Source organism: Equus asinus, chromosome 5, assembly GCF_041296235.1.
Source record: "Equus asinus isolate D_3611 breed Donkey chromosome 5, EquAss-T2T_v2, whole genome shotgun sequence".
NCBI lineage: Eukaryota > Metazoa > Chordata > Mammalia > Perissodactyla > Equidae > Equus > Equus asinus.
Window position 1 is genome coordinate 75,264,243 of NC_091794.1, and position 27,754 is coordinate 75,291,996.

At 37.9% G+C, this 27,754-nt stretch overlaps 1 protein-coding gene across 3 annotated transcripts in view; it reads left to right on the forward strand.

The window, feature by feature from the left end:
* The first annotated feature begins 4,290 nt into the window (after positions 1 to 4,290).
* SPATA6 (spermatogenesis associated 6) overlaps positions 4,291 to 27,754 on the forward strand; it is a 123,574-nt gene continuing 100,110 nt past the window's right edge. The window contains exons 1-3 of one of the 3 annotated variants that reach the window (XM_014845249.3): positions 4,291 to 4,591; positions 22,905 to 23,042; positions 24,229 to 24,277. In XM_014845249.3, the coding sequence (XP_014700735.3) occupies positions 4,541 to 4,591; positions 22,905 to 23,042; positions 24,229 to 24,277 (238 nt within the window). In that variant the 5' untranslated portion in view covers positions 4,291 to 4,540. Of the gene's footprint in view, positions 4,592 to 22,904; positions 23,043 to 24,228; positions 24,278 to 27,754 lie in introns of those variants that run through there. The other 2 variants (XM_044770748.2, XM_070509981.1) reach the window with 2 other exon arrangements.

Here is a 27,754-nt window from a genome sequence, read left to right on the forward strand (position 1 = left end):
TTTAAAGAACAGGACCCCAGTACCACTATCACTCCTAAAAATTTATCAAAGATTACCATATGTCCAGTCAGCGTTCAAATTTCCCCTATTGTCTCATAAATATTCTACATTAGGATATGTCTTTTTAGTCTTTTTTTAAAATACAGTCTCTCCTATTTTTTTCCTTTGCAGCATATTTGTTGAAGAAACAATATTGTCTTTATTTTGCTGCCTGCATCCCTATGGTTTTGTTTAACAAGTTAGTTGCTTTGAATATTGTATTTCCTGTACGTTGGTGATATGTTTGGATGCTTGGTCAGATTCAAGTTTGATTTTTGGGCTTGAAAGGTGGTGTTGTGTACTCCTAACTGTATCACCTCAGAAGGGACATAGCATCTGCTTGTCTCTCTTTTTGTAATGTTAAGATTACAAAATCTTGTCTGATTGACCTACCCATTATGAAATTCCTCATCAGCTTTTCACTAATGGTTTTAGCAGCCATGAATATTTGAATTCTTCGTTTCTGTCCAATCATAGCTGGGGGTTTTCTATAAAGAAAACTCATCAACTCTTTGGTCATCCTGAGGTATAGTCCAAACAAGAAATTCAGGATGAATGGTTGATTCTTTCTTTTTATTTATCAGTTTTCAGAGTGAGTTGGTTCTTAAATCATCCACAGTTGACTAATGCTTTTTTCCCCCTTTGAGTAACGTTACCAACTCATGGATTTTTAACACATCTGATGTGTTTCGATGCACTACAATTGTTATTCTTTTTGGTGCTTGTGGTAGGCAGAATAATGATCCCTCAAAGATGTCCATATCCTGATGCCTGGAATCTGTGACTATGCTATCTCACATGGCAAAGACAGAATTAAGGTTGCAGATGGAATTACAGGTGTTAATCAGCCAACCTTAAGAAAAAGAGATTATCTAAGAAGGCTCAATGTAATCACAAACATCTTTAAAAGTGGGAGAAAGAGGTAGGAGGGTACGTCAGAGTGATGCAACGTGACGAAGATTTGACTTGCCATTGCTGGCTTTGAAGAGGGAGGAAGGAGACCATGAGGTAAGGAATGCTGGTGGCCTCTCGAAGCTGTAAACGGCCAGGAGACAGATTCTCTACTAGAGTTTCCAGAAAGGAACCCAGCTGACCCCTTGATTTTAGCCCAGTAAGGCCTGTGTTGGACTTCTTACCTACAGAATGTAAGATCATAAATTTCTATTATTTTAGCCTCTGAGTGTGTGGTAATTTGTTATGGGAGCAACAGAAATCCAATACAGTGCTTATCACTTCTATGAGAAAAACAGCAATAATAAGAATGGAAAAAACAGATGAACTATTCAATCAGAAAGAGTTTAACAGATTTGCTAGACTAACCTATAAAAGTAATTTTTTTCTCACTAGTCACAATAATAAACTAGTAAATCTAGTGAAAAATAGGAAACTCCTCTCAACAGTGTAAACAAAAAACTATAACTAAATACTATGTAGGAATCAGGTAGGACCTTTATGCAGAAACTTGAAAACCCTAGTAAAGGACATAGAAAATGATCTGATAAATGGAGAAACAGTTCATGTTCTTGGATGGGATGATGTACTATTCCAAAGATGTCAATTCCCCAAATTAGTCTATAAATGTAATGTTTTACAATAAAAATTCCAGTTGGACTGTTTGAGGAACTTGATAAACTTACTCTAAAACAGAAAGAGGCAATAAAGGATCACAAATAGCTAAATCAACCTCATAACGAAAAAGAGAGAGGCAGACTTGCCAAACAGGATATTAAGAACTCATAGTAATAAAGCAGTGTGATACTTCTGCAAGAAGAGACAAATAGAACACCGGAACAGAGTTGAAAGCTTGAAGACGGAACTTGAGGTAGTTAATACACGGTACAGCTGGTGCCACAAATCAAGGAGGACAAGTATAGAATGTTTAGTAGGTACTGTTGGGAAATCCAGCTCACCCTCTAGAGTTTTGAAAAACAACAACTGGAGCTTGGATTCCTATCCAACATCATGGACAAAGATTGAGTCTTGATGGATTAAACAACAAAATGGGAAAGGTAAACCTATGAAGTGGACAGGATAAATACAGGAATTATTTCTGTCACCTAAGAATGGGGGAGACTTCTTAAAATGTCAGAAACATAAACATAAAAGATAAAGTAAAAATGATGGACTAAATCAAAGTTGGGTATTTCTATGAACTGAAGTAGACCCTGGACAAAGTTTACAAACAGATGAAAAAGAGAGAAGATATTTGCATGTCTAAAACTGACGAGATTAATTACCAGCATATATAAGAACTCCTGTAAGAAAGACAAAAAACTTCAATAGAAAAGTGGCAAGCGATATGAGCAGACAGTTTATAGTAAAGAAAACAGAAAATCTTATAAACATATAAAGATATGCTCAGACGCATCAGTAATCTGAGAAATTTAATAGTGAGATGGTACTTTATATCTGTTATACTGGGGAAAACAAGAAAGCTCGATAATGCCAAGCCTGGGGGCATAGTAACCCTCAAACACTGGTGGTGAGAGTGCAGACTCATGTGGCATTCTGGACAGCATCTTGGAATTATTTGGTCAAACTAAGAATATTTATACTCCATGACAATTTCTCTTCTGTTCCTCACACACCACATGGAAAATTAAAAGACTCAAGCACAAACTGGGGCAGATATTTGCAACACATATAATAGACAAAGTTTAGTATCTAGAATATATAAGAACTCCTATAAATCAGTGAGGGGGGAGAGAGAAACAATCTAATAGAAAAATGGGCAAGAAAATTACTAGGCAGTTCACAAAGAGAAAGTGGAAAGATTAATAAAATCATGAAAAGTTGCTCAACCTCAAGAATAATGAGATGCAAAATAAATCCACAATGTGACACTCGACTACACACACCCAAATATACAAAAATTAAAAATCTAAACAATACCAAATGTTGGTGAGGATGTAGAAAAATAAGAACTCTTAAACACTCCTGGCAGGAACATAAATTAGTACCACTTCTTTGTAGTATGGTGTGGTATTACCTGCTAAAGGCCTATTAGTGCAAAAACTAATACCAGTCAAACCACTCCGACTCTAGCACATGTGCACTAGTCAGCATGTACCAGAGTGTCCCTAACAACAATGTTAATCATAGCTAACAATAGAAACAGTACAAATGACCATCAATAATAGAAAGCATAAATAAATCAATATATATTCATGTACTAGAGTACTGTCCAACAATGGAAAAAACTTCAGTTACACAGCATAACATTGGGTGAATCCCACAACATAACAGTAAGTGAGAGAAGCAAGTCACCGGAGAATACATATTATATTAATTTCACTTACATGACATCAATAACTGGCAAAAAATCAAACAATATTTTCTTTAGAAATGCATACATGAATAATGAAATATTTAGACAAGCAAGGGCATTATTGTAACAAAAGTCAGGGTTGTGGTCCCAGGGCAAGGCAAGGAAGGCAAGGCAATGCTGGGGCATTTCTAAGGTGCTAGTAATGTTCTATTTCTTAACTTGGGTGTTATTAGACCGGTATTCACTTTACTGTTATTGCTAAGGATGACTATGTTTTATACACTTCTGTCTGTATAAGTTGTTTCACAATTAAAATGATTTTTAATTGAGCAATCTCTTAGATTGTTTTCATCTTTGATGACCTACAGCCTAGGCCCTGCGCAACTGGTTTTAATGTTGGTCCTTCATTGACGGTTCACTTTAAGCCACATACATTGAGATGCATACACAGGTGAATCAGACAGGAAACCCTGAAGGGAGAGGGGGCCACACTAACAAAGAGAGGATCACAGAATTGGGGACTAGGAAGAAGAACGTGATGATCTGATTCAAGACCTCTTCTCAGGGACGCAAGTGATGTTTTCCTTGAGAGCTCCTGACTTCCAATCCTGGTTCAGACTTTGACTTGGGCAAGTCTCCTCTCTAATCCTCAGTTTCTTCATACTGGCTTTGTAAACTGTATTGTGAAATCCAAACAAGAGAACTAATAACAATTATTCTTCTTTCACAGTTGGGGAAACTGAGGCCGGAGAGGAACGCCACTCGCCCAAGGTGCCATCGCCACGTTGGAACTCAGGGTTCCTAAGTCCAACTCCCTGACCAGTGCACTGTCCCATTACACAAACAGCTATTGTCTCCTTTGGGCCAACAGTTTGATGTCACAGACGACCCGCCCCGCCCCTTCTGAAGCCCCGCCTCCTCGCGCGGCCCCGCCCCGCCCAGCGTGCGCCGAGCCCCGCCCCCAGCCGCTCGCCCTCGCGCCGCGGCTCCAGCGCGTCCCCGCCCGGCCTCTCTTCCGGCCCCGCCCCTCCTGGCTGCCATGACAACGGGTCCGCGCCCCGCGCACAGCTGCTGCTCGGGCGGGACCCAGGCTGGACCGCGGGCCCCGGCCTGGGGGCCACAGCTGCCACCGCCGCCGCCACCTCGTCTCCTCCCCGACCCCGCCCCGCCCCGCGTCTCCTCGCCTCACTCGGGCCCGCGGCCGGGGTCCCTCCCCGCCGACCTCCCGCGCAGATGCCGAAGGTGAAGGCGCTGCAATGCGCCCTGGCGCTGGAGATCCGCTCTGTGAGTACCGGTCGCGCCCCAGCCCCGCCGCCGGGGTCAGGGAGCCCCCGGGATTCACTCAGGACGCCTCCTCCGTTCGCGTCCGAGAACCTCAAGTCACCTCCAGAACCCCCTCACCCTCCGAGTCAGCCTCGGGAGCCGTGACCCCGCGTCCCTTGGGTCTTCCCCGCGTCCCGGTCCGGGGCGCCCTCCCCCCCAGCGCGCGGAGGTCTGACCCCGCCGCCGCTCTCCTCCTTCGTCCCCGTTTCCAGGGCCCGGTCCTTCACGTCGTTTCCGAACCGCGTCGGAAAGCCCCTCCTCCCCCGCCCCGACTCTCCAAGGAGTTGTGTGCGTGTGGGGGTCTTTTGACAGTCCTCTTCGGCCCCTGTTCTCGTAGCGAGAGGATTCCTGGCCGCGTCTCCCCAGTCTTCAGTGGGGACTCTTCCTTCCTCATCACTGCAGGCCGACACTTTCAGACAAATTCCCAAGCTTCTGATCAGTGAAGGGGCCTTTACTCTCCGTCGTCAATGTGGAATCCCACACCCAGCAACCGGGATGTGTCCAAGCACCTTGCCATCCCCCCCAGGGCCAGCCCCTCAGAAATGGTTTCAGGCCCTCCAATCCCCAAACCCTCTCGGCGCTGAGAGGGATCCCGTATCCTTCCCGGCGCTCCAAGGAAGGCACAACTGTTAGTTCTCTGAACTTTCTAGAGAGGACCTGCAGCCCCACCCAGTCGCTCTCCACACTTGCTGAGAACCTCCTTCCCCCGACCCCACTGTGCAAGTCCAGCTGAGGCAGAGAGCCCCCACGGCCTTCCTCCAGGGAAGGGCTTGGACCTCTCCACGCTCGGAGAGACCTCCATCCCGCTTAGTAATCTCAGAAGACCCTTCCAAGGGTTTCCGACTCCTTCCCCTTCCTCTAGAGAGCCCGCCTCTAGAGGAAATCCCCTAAGAGAACTTCTGTGCCCCTATTTTAGACCTACAAGCAGTTTGGAACCAAAATTCCTCCTTCAGTTCCTTTTCTCTCCTTCCACTTAAGTCTTCTTTCCTCTCAGTCTTCTCTTTGACCTCCCAGCAAAACTGGGGCTGGAGGGAGGCGGGGGTACTGACATATCCACCACCACTCCCCCGGGTGCTGCAGCGAGAAACCTCCTCACTTCCTTCCTGCACGCCCTGCTGGCGAGGCTTCTCTCCACGGAGCCCACCCTTGCAGCATCCCGTCCCACCTCCCCTCTCCCTCACCCCCCTTTCCTGGCTGTCCTTCCTTCCAGTAACGGGAGGCCGCTGCAGCACAGTCCATGAACCCTCCTGGGAAGTCACAAGCCGTTTTAGCTCTTTCGTTAGATCTTAAAGAAGGGAAGGCTGGGTAGGGCAGCGTGTGGAGGAGCAGAAAGTTCCTGGCACGCTCAGTTTGTCTTTAAGGCTGCAGAGATGTTTCTCTATAGCCCTACTTTCAGATGTTTTCCTCCCACAGCTCCAAAGTTTGGCAGCTTTTTTGTAAAGTAAGATTTGTTTAGCAAAAGAATACATGAACCTTTCTAAACCGCTGGGCCCTGGCAGTTAGTAAAACTCCTGCGGCGTGCAGCCTCTCGACAGACTTCACGACTGCCTGCCGCTTCCTCCTCTGCTGACCAATGGGCTTTGCAGCCTGGTGAGTGCAGCCGGGACTGGCTGGTCCCTCCTGCCTGCCTTTGCCAATGCAGACCTTCCTAGGGGAAGGGCTTTGTTGTAATTGATTACTGCCTGAAGGAGTCGGAGAAATAAATTTTATTTCACTTCTCCTTCTCCTCGGTATTAGTTGCACAGCAGAAAGTGAATGTAAATGGAGCTTGGTGGTTTATTGAGGCTTAAGAGGTTATGCATGTGGAAACATTCCTATTTAATGTTTTTCAACAAACATTTGTCACAGAATTTTACAGTTCTAAAAACTCTTAGTTATCATTGGATTTAATTCCTTTTTACAGGTGAGAAAATCATCAAGGCTTACCACGGCTAGTGATTTTCTAGTTGCACAGCTATAAAGGGGCAGATCTGCAACAAGACACTAAGTTTTCTGACCAGCAAAAGCCCTGTTAAATGGCGCTGATGGCTCTGAAGGAGCGAAAAAGACCATTAATAACCACACAAGTTTAACAAGCTAGATTAATTTGGCTTTGATTGAATAGAGGAATTATGTGACCATAAATATGTTCCACATTGTCTTTTTCATTTAGTTTAATTTTTTATATTTACATGGTATAAAAGTCAAAACTATCTAAAATAATGTACTTACAGAAATCTCACTTCCAGCCCTGTCACCTCAAACCTATTTCCCGCCTATACTCATCTGCTGTAGGTGACCGTTTTTATTGGTTTCTGATTTATTCTTCCAATATTTCGTTTTGTAATATAACCACATAGATCCACACACACTACCCTCCCCTCACATGTATTTTCTTTCCTTTCCTTCCTTTCTTACATAGTAGCTGACATTATAGAAACTATTTTGTACTTTGCCGTTTTTCTTCACTTAGTCTATCCTGGAGATCACTCTATATCTAGAAAAGTTGGCATATTCTTTTTCCCTCAACTTTTGATTGACATTTTTCAAACATAGGAAATAGTTGGAAGAATAGTACAATGAATAGCTATCCCATGGCCTATGTACGTTAATTCAATTTATCTGTACATATGTAAATGTATAAAATATTTTTTGCTGAAAATTTTAAAGTAAATTGTTGATAGTATGATACTCCGCCCCTAAATACATCTTCTAAAAATAAGGACGTTGTTCTTCATAACCTCAATACCATTATCACACTTAGCATAATTAGAGTTTCCTAGTATCAAGTCCATACGCAAGTTTACCCAGTTGTCCCCAAAAGGACTTGTATAGTTAACTTTTTCACACCTGTATCCGATCAGGGTTTACATTTGCATTTGGTTGTTGGGTCTTTTTAGTCCGTTTTAATACGAAGCAGTTCTAATTTTTCATTCCCACGATGTCTCCTCTTTTTTTTTCCCCCAGTGGATTTAGATGAATTCATACACTCATATAATCATTACTCAGATCAAGAATTTAAAACACTTCCATCACCCCAGGAAGTTCCCTTGTGTCCTTGTCAAGCCCCATGCTGAGGGAACTACTCTACTGATTTCTATCACTGTAGATTCCTTTGCCAGGACTTGAACTTCATATGAAATGGGGCCATGCAGTATGTGATATCTTGTGTCTGGCTTTTTTTGCTCAGCATGATTTTGAGCTTCCTCCATGTGTGTGTATCAGTAGTTTGTTCCCTTGTATTGTGGAGTAGTAGTCTACTGTATTTGTATACCACAGCATATTTATCTGTTCTCCTTATTGATGATTACTTGGATGTTACCAGGTTGTGATTGTCATGGATAAAGCTGCTATGAACATTCGTTCCTGTAAAAAGTCTTTTGTGCACATTGTCTTTTGAAGAGACTAGGCTCAGATATAGAATATACCATGTTGTGTTATTGTCTGAATTTTTTCCCTTTGTGGTGACATTTAATTTGTTCCCAATTCTTATAAACTGGAAATGAGATGTTTTATTTTTACATGCCTGTTGAAAGTGTGGCACTCCATTCTCTTCTCCCCTCTCCCCCCCATGTGTATTTTTTGCTGCAGTCTTGTATTAGTGACAATCTCATATGTTTAATAGTGTGTTAATATGAGAACAAGAGCATAGTAAACATGAAAGATTTTGGTATATAACACATTTTGTGTTGCTCAACAGAGCCATATGACTTGAGAGAAAATATATTGCTGGGAAGAAAGTGTAACTTTTCTCAGGGAATCTTCAGAGAACGATATGATGTGCTAAGTAACTTGTTTTTAAAGAGCGGCAAAAGAATTATGTTTCCCATCACTTACACTTTTAATATTTTCAACGCTTGAAAGATTTTTGCTGCTTCTCTCTCTTTTCTTTTTATTATTCAGTAATTCAATTTTCATGAGATTATTTGGGAAAAGAGAAGGAAGAGATGGGAGATACAAAAGTAAGGCGCAATGCCTGGGCAATGAAACCGGCTGTTTGCTTTACCTGAACGGTGTCAGTCTGGGGGTAGTTTATATACATATTTCCCAGTTGTTCTTCTTTCTACTCACTCACGTTACCTCGCTCAAATTATTGAGAGCACTGGGGCGAACAGATCTTGGTCGTTTTCAGTCACTGCTCATCTGAACCTTTGTGGTCCTTATCCAGGTTTCTGTGCAATGGTGTCTCACTCACACTTGCACTATGGTTCCAATATGGTTGGTAGTAAATTTCTCTGGAATATAGACTTTTTAAAACTTTAACTATAAAATACTTGAAACTTACAGAAAAAAATTGAATGCCATGACCCCTCAGTTTAACAAAAGCCACATTTTACGTGTTTGCTGCAGATTTTTGTTTTTAAGAAATGAAATGTTACGGATATAGTTAAGGCCTCTTATAGTTTGTACCTCTTCCTCACCCCAGTTTTCCTCCTTCCCTTCTTAGGAATAAGGTAATCAATATCCTGAAGTTGTAGTGTATTCTGTTCATTCAGGTTTTCTACTTTACTATATACTTGTGTATGTCTGTGTACAACCTATTCTATCATTTTGTTTGTTTTAAAACTTTACACAAATATATCATACTTTATGTATCCTGCAAACTAGTTTTTCTACTTCGCTGTTGAAATTTGTCAGTGTTGATTCTGGCAGATCTAGTTCATATCCTTAATTCCTGTATAATGCTGTGTATTTATATGACAGTGATTTAATTTTTGTTCCCTTATTGATGGACTTTTAAATACCAATTTTTTTTTTTTTTTTTTAGTGACTATTAACCCACCCAAGGATAGTTTCCCAGGAAGATTTCTTTCTTTTTTTTTTTTTGATGAGGAAGATTGGCCCTGAGCTAACATCTGTTGCCAATCTTCCTGTTTTTCCCTCTCCCCAAAGCCCCAGGACATAGTTGTATATCCTAGTTGTAGGTCATTCTACTTCTTCTATGTGGGATGCTGCCACAGCATGAGTTGATGAGCAGTGCATTGGTCTCCACCCAGGATCCACACTGGCGAACCCTGGGCCACTGAAGTGGAGCATGTGAACTTAACCACTCAGCCATGGGGCTGCCCCCCATCCCTTTTTAATATTACAGACAATGTTGCAATGAGTATTTTTGTACACATCTCCTGGTGTCTATGTGTCAGTTGTTCTCAGGTGCAAGTTCTGTGCCCTGGAGAGAATTTTAGAAATTTGTTGGGCTAGCTTTGCTCACCAGAGTGTTTGGGGGGTCCTATTGGTGTTAATTATCTGATATTCTGCATGACTTTGAATACCTAGAATTCTACATAACATATGTAGTTGAAAACCTGTGTATAATTATTAGAGATTAAGAACGTAACTCACTTTTATTTATAAACACAAGTCTTTTTCTTTTTTTTAAAGGTTTTAAAATACAGTGAATTTTCCAGGGATACAATTACTATGTAAATTGAGGAAAGAATGTACTTTGTTTTGTTTGGAACTCTGCTAAGAGTTTACTTTTTTGGAAAATTGTTGCAGCAATGGCAGCACTGCTTGTGTTTGAGTTGCCAATATGTGACACCTATCATTCTGCTTTTGAAGCTGTCCATTTCACGGAGATTTTGTGTATAGGTGCAAATATGAAACCTTCTAGCTTAGTCCTGCCTCAGCATTCACGTATAGAAATATATGTTTTATTGTAAATTATTTCTGTATTTTTTTTCAGTTAGGGCATTGGTTTATTTTTTAGTTATGTGTATAGATAAATTGCAAACTATTTCTTGTAAAAGTAGGGTTTTGGGTCTTATAGAATTGAGACCCAGTGCTCTAGGGAATAGAGTTAGAAATAGAGCTACTGAGTCTTAGGGAATTGTCTTAGTTTCCAGGGCTACCATATCAATATTTCACAGACTTGGTGTCTTAAAACAACAGAAATTTATTCTGTCATTTCTCGAGGCCAGAAGTGCAAAACAAAGCTATGGTGAGGTCAATATGCCCTCAGGGGGCTGGGGAGGTTGGGGGTGAGAGGCTTCCTTCTTCTTTCAGCTTCTGGTGGCTCTGGGCACTCCTTGGGTTGTGGCTGCATAGCTCCAGTCTCCAATCCTAGAGGTGTCCTCTTCTGCGAATAGCCAGTTTATATCCTTTGCCCTTTAGGAATGTAAGAGTTCTTTTTTTTCTTGTTGTTGAATATATTTTGGATGCTAACCTATTCATCATATGTAATGTAAATTTCAAAGATCTTCTAGTTGAAGCTTATTTTTTTTACTTGTTTCTGCTATCTTTTTTTTTTTTTTTTTTGCGGAGGATTAGCCCTGAGCTAACATCTTCCGCCAATCCTCCTCTTTTTGCTGAGGAAGGCTGGCCCTGAGCTAACATCTTTGCCCATCTTCCTCTACTTTATATGTGGGATGCCTGCCACAGCATGGCTTGTCAAGTGGTGCCATGTCCGCAGTCGGATCCGAACCGGCGAACCCCGGGCCACCAAAGCGGAGCATGCGTGCTTCACCACCTTGCCACTGGGCCGGCCCCTGTTTTTACTATCCTTAATAAATGCGTTTTTTTTTTTTATCACTGGAAAAGAAAGAATGCTTTTGATTTCTTAAGTTATCTTTTTACGGAACTGTAGCCTATATTCAGAAAGTGCAAAAATCCCAAGTGTGTAGTCGCCGCTGAGATCAATAATTAGAATAGTATCAGCCCCCCAGATTGCTCCCTTGCGCTCCATCCCTCCCAGCCACTCCACCTGCCCCGCCTCCCCGCCCCAGGGTAAGCACTCTCTTGACTTCACAGCCTAATTTGAACTTTCGAAATCTCTCTCCAGAATGAACTTTTTTACATCTAACTTCCTTGCGAGAATGTATTTCTGTTGTTTTGTGAGGCAATAGTTCTTTATCCATTTTATTGTGTTTTTCTCCCAGCTTTATTGAGATATGATTGACACCTAACATTGTATAAGTGTACAACATGTTGATTTGATACATTTATAAATTGTAAAATGATTACCACCGTAATATTAGTTACCACCTCCATCCTGTCACGTAGTTACCATTAAAGATCTACTCCCTTAGCAACATTCAAGTGTATAAAACAGTATTATTAGCTATATCACCATGTTGTACATTAGATACCCAAACTTGTTAATCTTATAACTGGGGGGTTTGTACCCTTTGACCCGTGTCTCCCCATTCCCTACCCCCAACCCTTGGTAACCACCACTCTGCTGTGTTTCTCTGAGTTTGTTCTTTTTAGATCCCACATATAAGTGATATCATACAGCAGTTGACTTTCTCTGTCTGACTTATTTCACTTAGCAAATGCTCTCAAGGGCCATCCAAATTGTCACAAATGGCAGGATTTCCTTTTTCTCATGGCTGAATAATATCAAGTTGTATATATACCACATCTTCTTTATCTATTCATCTCTTGATGGACATTTAGGTTGTTCCCATATCTTGGCTATTGTGAGTAACACTGCAGTGAACATGACAGTGCAGATATCTCTATGAGATCCTGATTTCAATTCCTTTGAGTGTATACCCAGAAGTGGGATTGCTGGATCATAATTTAATTTGTTGAGGAACCTCCATACTGTTTTCCCTAGTAGCTGTACCCAATTTGCATTCCCATCAACAGTGCATTAGGGTTCCCTTTTCTCCATGCCCTCACCAACACTTATCTTTTGTCTTTTTGATAATAGCCATTCTAACTGGTGTGAAGTGATGTCTCATTGTGGTTTTGGTTTGCATTTCCTGATGAATGGTGATGTTGAGCACCTTTTCATGTCCCTGTTGGTCATCTGTATGTCTTCTTTGGAGAACTATCTGTTCATTTCTTCTGTATCCATTCTATTGATGATAGACATTTTCATTTTTTCCAGTTTTAGATGGAATATTACCAATTGTGCTGCTATGAATATTCTTGTATGTGTCTTTGTTGCACATTTTGTATTCAGCAACGTTGCTGAAATCTCAGATTAGTTCTCATAGTTACTTGGATTTTCTGTGTGGAAAATCACGTTGTTTGCAAATAAAGACAGTTTTGACTTCTTTTATACAATCTTTTTTCTTTTCTTTCCTTTATCTTACTTATGTCCTTGACTAGAATCTCCAGTATAATGTTAAATAATAGGAATAGTACTAGACATACTTGTCTTTTTATTTTAAGTTATGCTTTTGAAGTTTCACCAGTAAGTATTAGATTGAATCTTATGAAATTGCGGACATGGGACCATTTTTTCACTTTGGGAAAAAAAAGGCAATTTCATATAGTTCAATGTAGTATAATATTGGCTGTAAGATTTTCATTTATTGAGTTAAGAAAGTTCTCTTCTATTCCTAATTTAAAAAATATCCTGAGATTGAATTATATCGAATGCTTTTTCTCAATATAATAAGATTATTATATAATATTGTTCCCATAGTCTATGAAAAGGACACATTTTGTGATGTAGCACTGTTTCTATTCCTATGGTAAAATCTTTTTAGTCAGGATGATTATTTTTACTCTATTTTGCTCGATTTGATTGGCTAATTTTTCATTTAGGATCTTTCATTTGTGTTTGTAGATTTTAGCTTTATGAGTCAAATACTTATTGCATTAATTTTAGATTTTTTATTCTTAAAACATTTATTTTGAAATACTTCAGACATACAAAAAGTTATAAAGAGTAACATAATGAACACCCATGTAGCCACCCACCAGCTTAGGAAGTAAAACATTATAGATAAAGGTGACGTCTCCTGTATCTCCCTCTCTAAAAGAACCTCTCCTCCCTTTTTCCTTTTGGCTAATCACTATTCTGAATTTTGTGTTATCATTCTGCATTTCTCAATATTTTTCCAATTTTAATATCTGTCGTGATTTACTTTCAAGTGCTGCTTAAATGGTGTCCTAAAAGGATCGATAATATAGCTCTAAATATTTTATTATTTTTTTTGTGATTTCTACTTTAGCTTATGAGCTATTTAGGAGTTTGCTTTAATTTCAAGGATGTATATGTGTGTATATACTCCTCCCCTTCCACCCCCTGACACACATACATACCTACACATATGTATACATACTGTCTTTTATGGTGCTATTTTAATTTAATCGCATTGGAGTATTGAACAAGGTCTGCATGATATCGATTATTTCTGTTGAGATTTCCTTTGCATCTGAACAGTTATCCAGTTGTGGATGTTCTCCATTTACTTGAAAATAATATATCACTTCATTTGTTGGATGTAGCGCTCTATCTGCCATTATCAGATCAAGTTTATTTTCTCTGAATATCTTCAATTCCATATTAATTTTTTTTTGTTTGTATGATCCACCAAGTTGTAATGGAGATGTATTAAAATCTTCACTATGATGATGTGTTTTCACTTTGTCCTTGATGTTTTCCAGTACTCTGTGATGTTTAGAACTGTGGATTCATTTCAGTTTATTTTGTTTTGCACTGGGTGTGTGGTTTTCATCTAAGAATTTATGGGTTTCTTCAGTTCTGGAAAATTCTTACCTATTATATCTTTGAATATTGTTTTCTACTGTTCTCACTGTTCTTCTGACAGTACTATTAGACGGATATTGGAACTTTTATCAATTCCTCATGTTTCTTAAGTGCTTTTTTGGTGTGATATTTATTTTTATATCTTCTTGTTCTAGGAGAATTCTTCAGTTTTATGTTCTTATTTAGTTATTAAGTTAATTTTTTATCTTTTCTATTGAGATTTTTAACTTCATTGACTACATATTCCAAGAATCTCACTTAGTCTCTTTTTAAATTGGCCAAATATTTTCATTTTTATCGGTTTTAATTTCATAGTTGTTTTTAATGGAATCTTTTCTCTTTGTAGATGAAAGATCCTAAATACTTATTTTAAAATTGTTTTCAGGTTGTGCAAATTAATTTTCATTAAGTGATCTCCTCATGTCCATTCTGTTGGTTTTCCTAGTGCTTGGGATTGCTCTGAAATTATAGACCAATTTTGGGAGAATTAATATCTTAACATTTGAGTCTTTCAGTCTGTGAACCTGGTATACTTTTCCACCTGTTCAGGTCTTCAGTTTCTTTCAGTGATGTTTGTAGTTTTCAGTATACATGTCTTGCACATAGTTTGTTAAATTTATGCCTAAGTAGTGCATACCTAAGTTTTTAATGCTATTGTAAATGGTATTTTTAAAAAATTTATTTTATAAGCATTATTGCTTGTATGGAGAAATGGAATTGACTTTTGTGTATTGAACTTATATCCTGTGCTAAACTTCCTTATTATTTCTAGTAGTATATTTGTAGATTGTAGATCACAATTATGTTGTCTGAAAATAGATTCTTCCTCCTCAATCTAAGTTCTTTTTATTTTTTATTTTTAAATTTCGTTTTCTTGTCCTTTCATATCGGTAGAACCTATAGCACATTGTCGAATAGACGTGTTGAGTGTGGACATCTTTACCTTTCTGCTGATATTGCAGCGAAAGCATTCAGTCTTTCGACATTAACTATGTGCGATATCAGGTCCAGGCTTTTTCGTAGACATTCTTTACCAGTTGAGGAAATTTCCTTTAGTCCCTAGTTTGCTGAGAGCTTTTATTGTGAATTGGTCTTAAATTTTGTCAAATGCCTTTTCTACAGTAAAAGAATTGAAGGGAATTTCTAAAATTTAATGCTATAGTATATCTTTTAGAAGTGATTTAATTATATCTAACAAATTTTGTTATGTTGTCTTTTCATTTTCATGCAGTTGAAAGTATTTTCTAATTTGTCTTGTAATTTCTTTTCTGATTCTCATGAATGATTTAGAAATATGTTGTTTAATTTCCAAATGTTTGTATTTTTTTCTAGATATTTTCCTTTTATTAATTTCTAGTTTAATTTCATGTGACTAGAGAATATACTTTGCACAATTTCAGTCCTTTTATGTTTATTGAGACTTGTTGTATGGCTCACAATATCATCTATCTTGATGAATGTTTTCATAAGCACTTGGAAGAAAATGTTTATTCTTCTGTTGTTGAATGGAGTTTTATGTAAATTTCAATTAGGTCAAATTACTTGAATGTTCACGTTTCCTATACCTTTAAGGATTTTTTGACTCCTTATTTTATTAGATACCGAGAGGAAAGTGTTGAAATTCAGTTATATAATTTTCTGCTTCGTTTGCTTTGACACTGTATTATTAGGTGCTTACACATTTAATTTTGTTATATCTTCTTGGTAAATCAAATTTTTAATCAATATGAAGTGTTCCACTTTAACCTTGGTAATCTTTCTCTTTCTGAAGTCTACTTTATGTCATATTGAGATAGCCACCCCAGCTTTCTGATGGTTATTAAATGCATGGTATGTCTTTTTCTATCATTTTGCTTTTATCTTGAATCTTTAATTTTTTAAAAATTGAGATATAGTTTACATATTATAAAGTCCACTCTTAAAATGTACAATTCAGTAAATTTTAGTATGTTCATAAAGTTGTACAACAATCGCCAGTAATTCCAGAACATTTCCTATAAGGAAATCCCGTACTATTAGCTATCATTCCTCATTCTCCCTCTCCTCCCAGCCCCTGGCTACCATTAGTCTAATTTCTAGGTCTGTGGGTTTGCCTATTCTGGCCATTTCTATAAATGGAACCATACAGTACGTGGCCATTTGTGTCTGGCTTCTTTTACTTTGCATAATGTTTAAAGGTTCATCCATGTTGTAGCATGTATTATTAGTACTCTATTCCTTTTTATGGCCAAATAATATTCTACTGTGTGGCTATACCACATTTTGCTTATCCAGTCATCAGTTGATGGGCATTAGGGTTGTGTCCACTTTTTGGCTATTATGAATAATGTTGCTATACTCTTCTACACATTTTTTTGTATTGACATATGCTTTCAGTGCTCTTGGGTACACACCTAGGATTTGCTGGTAACTGTTTAATTTTTTCCACAGTGGCTGTGCCATTTCACATTTCCTTTAGCAATGTATGAGGGTTTCAACTTTTTGGTGTCCTCCTCAACACTTGTCTTTGTCCATCTTTTTTATTTTGACCATCCTAGTGGGTGTGAAGAGCTATCTCAGTGTGGTTTTGATTTATATTTCCCTAATGACTAATGGTGTTGAACATATTTTCATGTCCTTATTGGCCACTTGTTTGTCTTCTTTGGAGAGGTGCCTGTCTTTTTTTGCTTCATGTATTTTGGGACTCTGTTAAGTGCATGTATATTTGTAATTGTTATGTCTGCTTGAAATATGTGTCATATATATGTTTAGTTATGTCATTATAAAATGTCCTTTATTTTTAGTACCACTTTTTGTTTTAATGTCCATTTTGTCTGATATTAGTATAACCACTGCAGCTCTTTTTTGGTTGCTGCTTGCATAGTAAATTTTTTCTCTTCTTTTCCTATCAACCCATTTGTGACTTTCAATCTAAAGTGTGTCTCTTGTAGACAACATATAGTTGGATTATAGTTTTTAATCACTTCTGCCAAGCTGTACCTTTTGATTGGAGTGTTTAGTCAATTTACCTTTAATGTAATCACAGATGAGGTTGGATTTACGTCTGTCATCTTGCTATTTGTCTTCTGTATGTCTTATGTCTTTTTTTGTTTCTCTGTTTCTGCATTAGTACCTTCCTTTGGGTTAGCTATTTTCTCGTGTACCATTTTAATTCCGTTGTTTCTGTTGCTATATTTTTTGAGTTATTATTTTAGTGGTTGTCCTGGGGTTCACAATTAACTTCTTAATTTATAACAGTCTAGTATGGATTAATACCCATTTAATTTGAATAGTACACAAAACTTTGCTTCTGTTTAGTTCCATTCCCTCTCCTCTTCTTAATGATTTTATTGTTGTACAAATTCCGTCTTTATACATATAAGTCTATCAACACAGTTTAAAAATTGTTGCTTATGTAATTTTATTTTATTTATTTATTTTTTTTTTTTAAGATTTTATTATTTCCTTTTTCTCCCCAAAGCCCCCGGTACATAGTTGTATATTCTTCGTTGTGGGTTCTTCTAGTTGTGGCATGTGGGACGCTGCCTCAGCGTGGTCTGATGAGCAGTGCCATGTCCGCGCCCAGGATTCGAACCAACGAAACACTGGGCTGCCTGCAGCGGAGCGCGCGAACTTAACCACTCGGCCACGGGGCCAGCCCCTGTAATTTTATTTTAAATAAGAATGGAGAAATGAGAGAAAAAACATGTATACTGTCTTTATATTTACCTGTGTGGTTCCCTTTATTTTTTTCTGGTGGATATGAGTTACTGTCTAGTGTCCTTTCATTTCAACTGTAGGATTCTCTTTAGTATTTCTTGTAGGGAAGTTCTGCCGTGATGAATTATCTTTTTCTGTTTATCTGAGAATGTTTTTGTTTCCCTTCCTTTTTGAAGAAAAATTTTTCTGGGTACTGAATTCTTGTTTGAAAGAAAGTTGTCTTTCAGCACTTTGAATAAGTCATCCCACTTCCTTCTAGCCTCATGTTTCTGATGAGAAATCAGCTGTTAATCCTGTTGAAGATTTCTGGTGCCTGCTGAATCACTTCTCTTTGCAGCTTTCAGGATTCTTTCTTCATCTTTGTCTTTTGAAAATTTGATTATGATGTGTGTGGTTTGGAGTTTTTTGAGCTTGTCAGGTGTGTAAATTGCTTTTTTTTAAATTATGGAAGTTTTCATCCTTTATTTCTTCAAATATTTTTTCTGGCCATTTCTTCTCTCCTTCTGGGGCTCCCATTATATCTGTGTTTTGTGCTTGATGGTGTCCCACAGGTCTCTGAGACTGTTCATTTTTCTTTATTCTTTTTTCTCTCTGTTCCTCAGACTTGATAATCTCAATTGACGTATTTTCAGGTTTACTTATTTTTTCTTCTACCAGCTCATATCTGCTCTTGAGCTCCTCTTGTGAAATTTTCATTTCTGTTTTGTACTTTTCAACTCGAGAATTTCTATTTGGTTCCCTTTTTAAATATGATTTCTCTCTATTTATTGATATTCTCTATTTGATGAGACATCATTACCATATTGCTATACTTTCCTTTAGATCTTTAGACAACATTTCCTTTGGTCCTTTGTCCATGTTTATAATAGATGATTTAAAGTCTTTGTTTAGTAAGCTCAACTTCGGGGCTTCCTCAGGGACAGTTTATGTTGATGGCTTTTTTCCCTGTGTATGGGCCATACTCTTGTTTCTTCGCATATCATAATTTTTGTTGAAAACTAGACATTTTAAATAATATAATGTGGAACTCTGTTATTCAGACTTCTGTTTCCCAGAGTTTATTGTTTGCTGTTGTGTTTTTTAAGTTATTTCCTGAGTTAAATAAAGTCTGTATTCTGAAAAGTCTGTATTCTTTGTTGTGTATGGCCACTGAAGTGTCTGCTCAGTGAGCTTCATGGCTCACTAATGACTGGACTTATATTTTCTTAAATATCTTGAACCAATAAGTCTCTGAGCCTTTGCTGAGGATGTGTATGTGCATGTTGGGGCATGCTTTCTATGCCCTGCAGACAATTTACAACTCTGTCTTAGCCTTCACTTCCAACTTTCCCAAAGCCTCAAGGTCAGCCAGAGATGAGAGATTAGGGCTTCCTTGGGTTATTTCTAGGCGTGCACACAGCCCTGCACATGTGCATGACTTTCTAAATTGCCAATAAGGTAACATTGCTTGTCAAAGACACCCCCTGCAACACACACCTCCACCACACACACACGTGATTTGTCAGATTTGCCTTTTAAATTTTTTGATCAGCTTATTTTTTGCCTTAATTGTGATCACTGCCTCAGGCATCTGTGATGTTAAACAATTGCTGCTGATTGTTTTTGACAAACACCTTGGGGGAAAGGCTGTTTGCAGTGAGTAAGCTCTGATTCAGGCCAAATAAAGAGAAGTTCTGTGAGTGGGGTTTGCAGGTCACTTTCAGACAGGTCAGATAATTGCAGTTCCCTGGGGATGGAGCTTTGGGGACAGAACTCTAACCCTGTTGTCCTCCACTGGCTGTGAGGCTGCTGGTTCTTATGGCTACCTTGATTGTAAGGTTTGATTTTCAAGGCTACAGAACACCTAAGTAGAGGGGATTTGGAATAGAGTATGTTAAAACACTACTGTACTACTGTTTTTATCAAAAGTCAGTTATTTTTCTTGAATAAATGCTCCTCAGATTGTTGCAAGCCTCTGGTCAATTTCTAGAACTATAAAAAGTTGATTTTGATAGTTTTTGGTAGTGTTCTCATTGCTTTTATAGAGGGGCTCACTTTTGGAGGTATTTGCTCCACCATTCTGAAAGTGCTTTTTCTATACGTTTCTTTACCTTTAGAGTGTTTTTTTTTTTTTGCAGACACTGTATCATGTCCTGCTTTTTTATCCAACCTGACAATTTCTGCATTTCAATTAGAATGCTCAGAATATTTACATTTATATAATTATCCACATGGTTGGGTTGTCAATCACTTTGCTATTTATTTTCTATTTGTTCCATCTGATTTTTTTAACCCCCTTTTCCTGCTTTTTTTTTGGAAATTTACTGAGTATTTCATTAAAGGATGGCAGAATTTGCAGAATTATGGATGAGAAAAAAAAAGTCATGGCTTCTTGCATATCTTACAAATTGGAAAGAGACTCAGTCTCCAGTGAGAACAATTAGGATTGTGCTGTCCAACAGAAATATAATATGAGCTACAAATTAGAGCCAAAGATGTAATTTTAAATTTTCTACAGCTACATTAAACAGTTAAAAGAAGTGGATAGGGGCTGGCCCCGTGGCCGAGTGGTTAAGTTCGTGCACTCCACTGCAGGCGGCCCAGTGTTTTGTTGGTTTGAATCCTGGGCACGGACATGGCACTGCTCATCAAACCATGCTGAGGCAGCATCCCACATGCCACAACTAGAAGGACCCACAACGGAGAATATACAACTATGTACCGGGGGGCTTTGGGGAGAAAAAGGAAAAAAAATAAAATCTTTAAAAAAAAAAAAAAGAAGTGGATAAAATTAATTTTAACAATAGTTTTATTTAAATCCATATATTCAAAGTATTATCCTTTTAACATGTAATTAATATAAAAGTTGTTAGTGAGATATATTCTATATTGTTTTTTGTAATGAGTGTTCAAAATTTTTTTGAACAAGCCTTCAAAATCCCCCAAATCTTGTATTTTACACTTAACAGTCCATTTCAGTTTGGACTAGTCACAACTATAGGCATAAGTGGCTAGGAGCTACCGCAGTGAATAATACAGATTTAGACAGTCTCTAACAGGTCTGATTTTAATGAGGCACATTAGGAAAAGAAGCTGATGGATAGAATGAAATTTGCTGAGGATCTTGATTTTAATAGATTTTTAATAATCAATAGGGAATAAATATATTAGGACAAAAGTGGGAAATAGTGTAAGAGGCAAAAGTAGATGGAGTCAAAATAGCTGACTTAGAAAGTAATCTTAACTGCTATGTGCAAAGGGATGTGATGCCTTAGTCGTTTATTCATTGCAGTAGTTTATGTTATGATGGCAGATGGTAATGGTTTTCAGTCTAACTATAGCTAGTGTTGGTTGAATGCTCTGTCAGGCACTGTTTAAGCACTTTGAATGTATTGTATTAATGCATTTACTGTGTGACTTTAAGTAAGTAAATCACCTACACCTTCTTGGGGCTCTGTTGTTTTCATTTATAAAAAGTCTGAAACTGTACTAGATAACCTCTAAGCTTCTTCTTAATACTGAAAGTCTGTGTTTTTGGATACATTGATGAGGAAAATAAAATTTCTATCATCAGGGAATTTATAATCAGAAGATGTAAGATGTACCCACTTAATTAAAATACGTGGAGACAGTAATTAGGCCCTTATGAGAACTACAAAATGCTATGAGAATCTAAAACATACTACTTGAATACAGATCTTCCTCAACTTATGATGGGGTTACATCTCAATAAACCCATCCTAAGCTGAAAATATCTTAAGTTGAAAATGTATTTAATATACCTAACCTACTAGACATCATAGCTTAGCCCTGCCTACCTTAAACTTGCTCAGAACACTTACATTAGCCTACAGTGGGGCAAAATCATCTAACACAAAGCCTGTTTTATAATAAAGTGTTGAATATCCCCTGTAATTTATTGAATACTGTACTGAAAGTGAAAAACAGAATGGTCCTATGAGTATGGAATGGTTGTAAGTGTACTTGTTTACTCTCATGATGGCGAGACTGACTGGGAGCTGTGGCTCCCTGCCACTGCCCTGTGTTAGGAGAGAGCATCTTACTGCATATCGCTAGCCTGGGAAAAGATCAAAATTCAAACTTCTAAGTATGTTTCTACTGAATGTGTATTGATTTCACACCATTGTAAAGTTCGAAAATCTTTATATCGAACCATCGTTAATTTGAGGACCTTCGGTGTAGTAAAGTCATAATAAATGTTTAAACTAGATTGAATTGAATGGAAATAGCTGGTGAATCAGGAGAAGGTTCTTGTAGGAGATGGCAGTTGATGTAAGCCTCGGGAAGTGGCAGAGTAAACGGAGAGGAGATGGAGTGGAGTAGTAAGGAGTAGAAATCCAGATAATGGAAGACTGTGAGACAGGAAAGTAATGTGTGTGTTCAGAGGACAATAAAAAATATACTTTGGTTGTATTATTAGGGAGTGTTGAGTGATATTGCTATGTGGGTAGGTTGGATTCAAATCTTAGCCTTTAATATCCTATTAACGGTATGGCTGATGACTGACAATGAACATGGCAGGGACTGCAGAGACAGTGCTGTGTATTCTTTTAAAACTCCACATTTTATGTCTATACTTTCTGTCTGTCATGAGGATAGTTAAGTGCAATTTCATATTTAAAAATATTTCATTGGGCTAGAAACTTATAATTCACTGGCTTTGAAACTTTGTCATATTGCTTTTCATGAGGGTGTGTGTGCGCTGCTGTTTAGGGTAATACAGGTCAGATTTGTGCTTTTTCTTTTCTTTTCTTTATTTTTTTGTCCTCTAGTGTAGTGCTTGATTTCTGCTGAGTTTAATCCTTTGTGATTAAATGATGCTGAATAGCTTTATGTCAGCATTCAGCATAAAGTGGGTGCCTAAGGCTGACTGTTTAAATCTATTAGTGTCTGTCCCGAGAGCCAGAACGTGGAGCTTTGAATACGGCACAAGTCACCAAACGGAAAATCATAGATTTCTCAGACAGGTGGAAGTTATAAAGGCATTTCATTTAACTCTGTAAACAGGGGAATCTCTCTCTCTCTTGTGCGTATTTTTATTAGCTTAGCAGACTAGCTTCTTTATGTAATGTTTTATGAGTGATTTTACTGGGATAGTTGAGGGCATACATAAAGCAGTTACATCATCTCTGTAATTTCTTTCAGGTAACTTGTCCAGGAGTGCTACTGAAAGACAAGGAGGACATCTATCTTAGCATCTGTGTGTTTGGCCAATACAAAAAGACACAATGTGTCCCAGCCACCTTTCCACTGGTCTTCAATGCCAGAATGGTGTTTGAAAAGGTGAGTTCAAATATCAGATCACATATTAACAAGCAAAAAATCAAAGCAGTTCCAAATTTTGAGTAAAAGCCCAGAACACAAACTATGATTGCTGACTGCATACTTTGACTTAATTCAAAAGGAGCTTTGTAACTTAAATTTGGAAGCTTGAAAATAAATATGCATTATATAATACAATGAATCAATGGCGTTTTTTGGTGATAGATCAGTTTATGTCTAAAATTGTGTTAGCAGGTTTTATGTAAAATATAGCACCTTGAATTCTAAAAAGTATTTTTCATAAAAAAGAGAGAGGAGATATTAATAGGTAAGAATAGGTCATATTTTACTTATGGCTGTCTTGTGGTACTTCTTTTGGTCTCTTTTCTTTTTTCCTCTAAAACTGCTGCTTTTGGTTAATTATTACCATCATATTTCTCACTTTTTTTATTTCCTCCTTTCCTTTTCGTCTTCTCCCTCCCTCTCTCCCTCCCCCCGTCCTTCCATTCCTCCTTTTCTTCCTCCTTCCTTCTTCCTTTCCTCCACAAGTAGTTACCCAGTTCCTGCTCTGTTTTGTGCACTGTTCTGGGCACTTGGTAAACAAGACGAGAATCCTCCCCTCTTGGAGCTTTCACTGTAATAGGAGAAACAGACAATAATCAAGTAAACACAGAAATGATATAATTTAGATAGTGATAAGTGTCATAAAGGGAATAAACGGAGGGTAAGGGGACAGAAAGGGACTGAGGGATTAGGAGGATTGTCTGTTTTAAAGGGTGGTCAGAAATGCAATAACATCTAAGCTGAGCCTGAATTATGAGACAGTATCAGTTATTTGAAGGTCTGGGAGAAAAGCATACTGAGCAGAGGAATGGCAAATAGAAAGGCTTCTTGTTGGGAATAAGCTTGATGAGTTGGAGGAACACCAAGAAGGCCAGTAAGACCATGGTAACAAACAAAGGGAAGAGTGCTAGCAGACGAAGTTGGAGAGGGAGGCAGAGCCGGCTGTAGGGTTTGTTTGTTTGTAAAATCTTCCATAGTGATCGTGGGAAGCAGAGAGGAAGTGACCGTTCTCAGTAATGTCAAAAGTTTCTTGGTTGGGAAAGGAATATTTTGGGAACGAGAGTAAAAAAACAAAGACTGTTTTATATGTATCTTTCTTTCACTTCCCCTTCTTCCTGCTTGCCTCTCTGTTCTCTCGCTGTAGGTGTTCCCTGAAGCAGTAGACCCTGGAGATGTGGTTGCACAGCTTGAATGTGAGTTTCTAATTTTTATTTCCCAATTCTAAGACATTTTAGAATTATACTTTTTAATCTTAGGCTTAGATAAAAGTTTAAAAGGGTCTAATAATAGAATTTTTAAAATCCAGACCTGAGACTTTTTTTTACACTTTTTAGAATTTCGAAGTATACCTGGAAATAATAAAAAATATATGTGCTGCAGAGATGCTGGAAAATTTTCCTTTTTCTGTGTTTGGTCTATGGAAAACAAAAGATTTATCTGAACTTTTTACTGATTAAGATGATACAGAGTATTTATGATGTAAGGATAGAGATTCGTATTAGGTGGGACTTTGCTCCACAAACAAAAATATGTCTTTAGGGGTTGGCCCAGTGGTGTAGTGGTTAGGTCCGTGCATTCTGCTTTGGTGGTCCAGGATTTGTGGGTTCGGATCCTGGGTGTGGACCTATATATATACCACTCTTTCAGCCGTGTTGTGGTGGCATCCCTCATGCAAAAAATGGAGAAAGGTTGGCACGGATGTCAGCTCAGCAACAGTCTTCCTCAAGCAAAAAGGGGAAGATTGGCAACAGACATTAGCTCAGGGCCAATCTTCCTCACACACGCAAAAAAGTCTTTAACCTTAGTGTATTGAAAATCAAGAGAGTAAATAATAGAAGATTGAAGTAATGGTAACTTAAAATATGTATGCTTTTGCATTTTGTATTACATTCAATATGTTAATTATTTGACATATTTATTTGAAATATTTAATATTTAAAAATAAAATATTTGAAATATTTTAAAATTATTTGAAAGAGATTTTCAAGGTTCTGGATAACAACAAATTCTTGAAAGTATTAGGAATCAACTATCAAAAGGGATGACTGTTTGTGAGAGCAGCAATGCAAAGGTATACATTTGGGAGTAAGTTATTCAAGCTTTGGTTCTGAAAGGAAAAGCTCTGTTATTTATCCTTGTTAATAGAAAGGGATCCAGGATCACCATATTGGTCTAATACATAACTGTGGCTCAGAAGGCCAGCAACATTGGGCATCATCAGTGTCAGCCATTTCCTCTACGCCTTCCCCTCCGCACCCCGTTGGGACACTAGCAGTGTAGAAACACGGCACCTGGCACCATGCTGGAATCTGGGCACACAGGAGGAATAGGGCCGCTCGTTGTCTTACGCTGAGGGAGCTTCCAGTTTAGTGCCTCTTCTCCAGAGAACTCTTTATGGCCAGTGTCAGTATCTTATTTATCTTTTATGACCTTTCTGGCACTTGGTATTCTGTCTTCCGCTATGGCAGCCTAGCTAGGTGGCAATTTGGTGCTAGTGAGTGTATGACTTTAATATTTCCTCAACATTTTGTTCAGTGTGTGGGGAATTGTGTAGCTTAGCAAATATGAAGATAATTATTTCTCTCATCATTCTGAAATTCTCCTGTTCAAAAAACACAATTTTGTTTTATTTGATTTGAAATTTGAGGGCATAAGAAGAGTACTTAATGGTTATTGTTATTTAGAAACTTTCTTGCCTTGATGTCCCTGATTCCGTTTTTCTCTTCGGTCTCTTCCCACACCACTGACATTCCCCTTTTTGGTATCCTTTTCAAATTCGTCTTTCTCTGCCCTGTCTTTAAATATTGGCATTTCACTGGCTTCACCTCTCTGATCTCTTTTCCCTTCTTTCCTTATATGATACTCTGCAAAGACTTGGCTTCATGTCTTACCTATCTCCGGGTGATGTCCACAGCAGTCTTCATCCCTGCCCTCTCTTGTGAGCTTTGGGCCCCTTTTGCTTTTACTTTTTTTTTCCCCCCTCAGTTTTGCAATCTTTTTTTGTCCCCTAACCTTATTAATATGAAAAGTTAAAAACATTCTAAAAATAGAGAGGATGGAATGATGAAGTCCCATATACCTATTACCCAGCTTCAGCAATTTTCCACATATTACCATTACATGTTCACCCTGCCGCTTAAAAAATTGTTGGAATATTTAAAAGCAAGTTCTGTACATACATCATTTCACCACAAATACTCTGGCATGACCTCTAACTGATAAAGACTTTTTAAAAAAAAAAGTATATAGAGAACCACCTTGCTGGTATCACATCTAACAAAATTAATAATAATTCCTTAATAACATCAAATACACAATCATTATGCAGATTTCCCCACTTGTCACCAAAATATTTTTTTTACAGTTAGTTTGCTAAGTCAGGATCCAATCAAGGTGTGAGTCACATGTTGTACACAACTAGTTAGCTCTTAAGTTTCTTTTTTCTGTAATAGTGTCTGTCACTTTTGTTTTTTTAATGCTGTGCATGTTAGACAAACCAGGTCCTTTAGAGTGTCCTACGGTTTGGATTGGCTGATTGCTTCTTTAAAGTGTTGTTTATCTTGTTTACCGCTTATATTATGTAAAATGCTAATTAGACCTAGAAGTTTAATTAGATTCAGGCTTATTTTTTGGCAAGAATCCTTCACAGTTGGTGCTGTGTACTTATTATTGCATCATATCAAGTGGTATATAATGTCTGATTGTCATAAATTTAGTGATGTTAAGGTTGATTGTTTGGCTTCAGGCAGCATCAGCCTGATTCTTTCATTGTAAAGTTTCTCGTCAGCCTTTCATTTAATAGCTTTAGCATCCATTGAGATCCATCTTTTCATTAAGGGTTACAAAATGTGATTTTTCTAATATTGTCATTCTTTCTGTATTTATTAGCTGGAACTCTTTTATAAAAGAAAGTTTCCTTATCAGCAGTTTGCTTACCCTGCAATACAGTTCTCATAGGAAAGGCAAGGTCATTCTTCTCTCTTTCCCTTACTTTAACAGCTTTAGTGAGGTATACTTTACCTATCACAAAGTTCACCCATCGTAACTGCTATTAAATGATTTCTAGAAAATTTATACAGTTGTGAACCTATGCCCACTTCCAGTTCCCAGCAACCACTGATCTATTTTCTGTCTCTCTATATAAATGGATTGATATAATATGTAGTCTTTTGGCCTCTTTCACTTAGAATAATATTTTTGAGGTTTATCCGTGTTGCTCTATGGATTAGTAGTTAATTCCTTTTTATTGATGAATATTCCATTTTATGGAACTTTTTTCCCCTTCCAAAAACTGCAAAAAATTGCTGAAAGAAATTAAAAATCATCTAAAAAAAAAGGAACAACATGGCGTGTTCTAGATCGGAGATTTGATAGTTTATGAAGGCAGTGCTCCCCAAATTTATCTCTAGATTTAATGTTCCTTCTATCAACACTATTCTTCTTCAACACTCTTCCTATCAAATCCTAGCCAGCTTTTATGTAGAAATCAACAAACTGACTCTAAAATTTATATGGAATGCAAGAACCTAGAGATAGTCAAAAAACAAAGTTGAAAGACTGAACTCGATTTTAAAACTTACTCTAAAGCTACAGTAATCAAGACTGGTATTGACATAAGGATAGCCATTTGGATGAATGGAATAGACTAGAGAGTCCAGAAGTAACCCTTC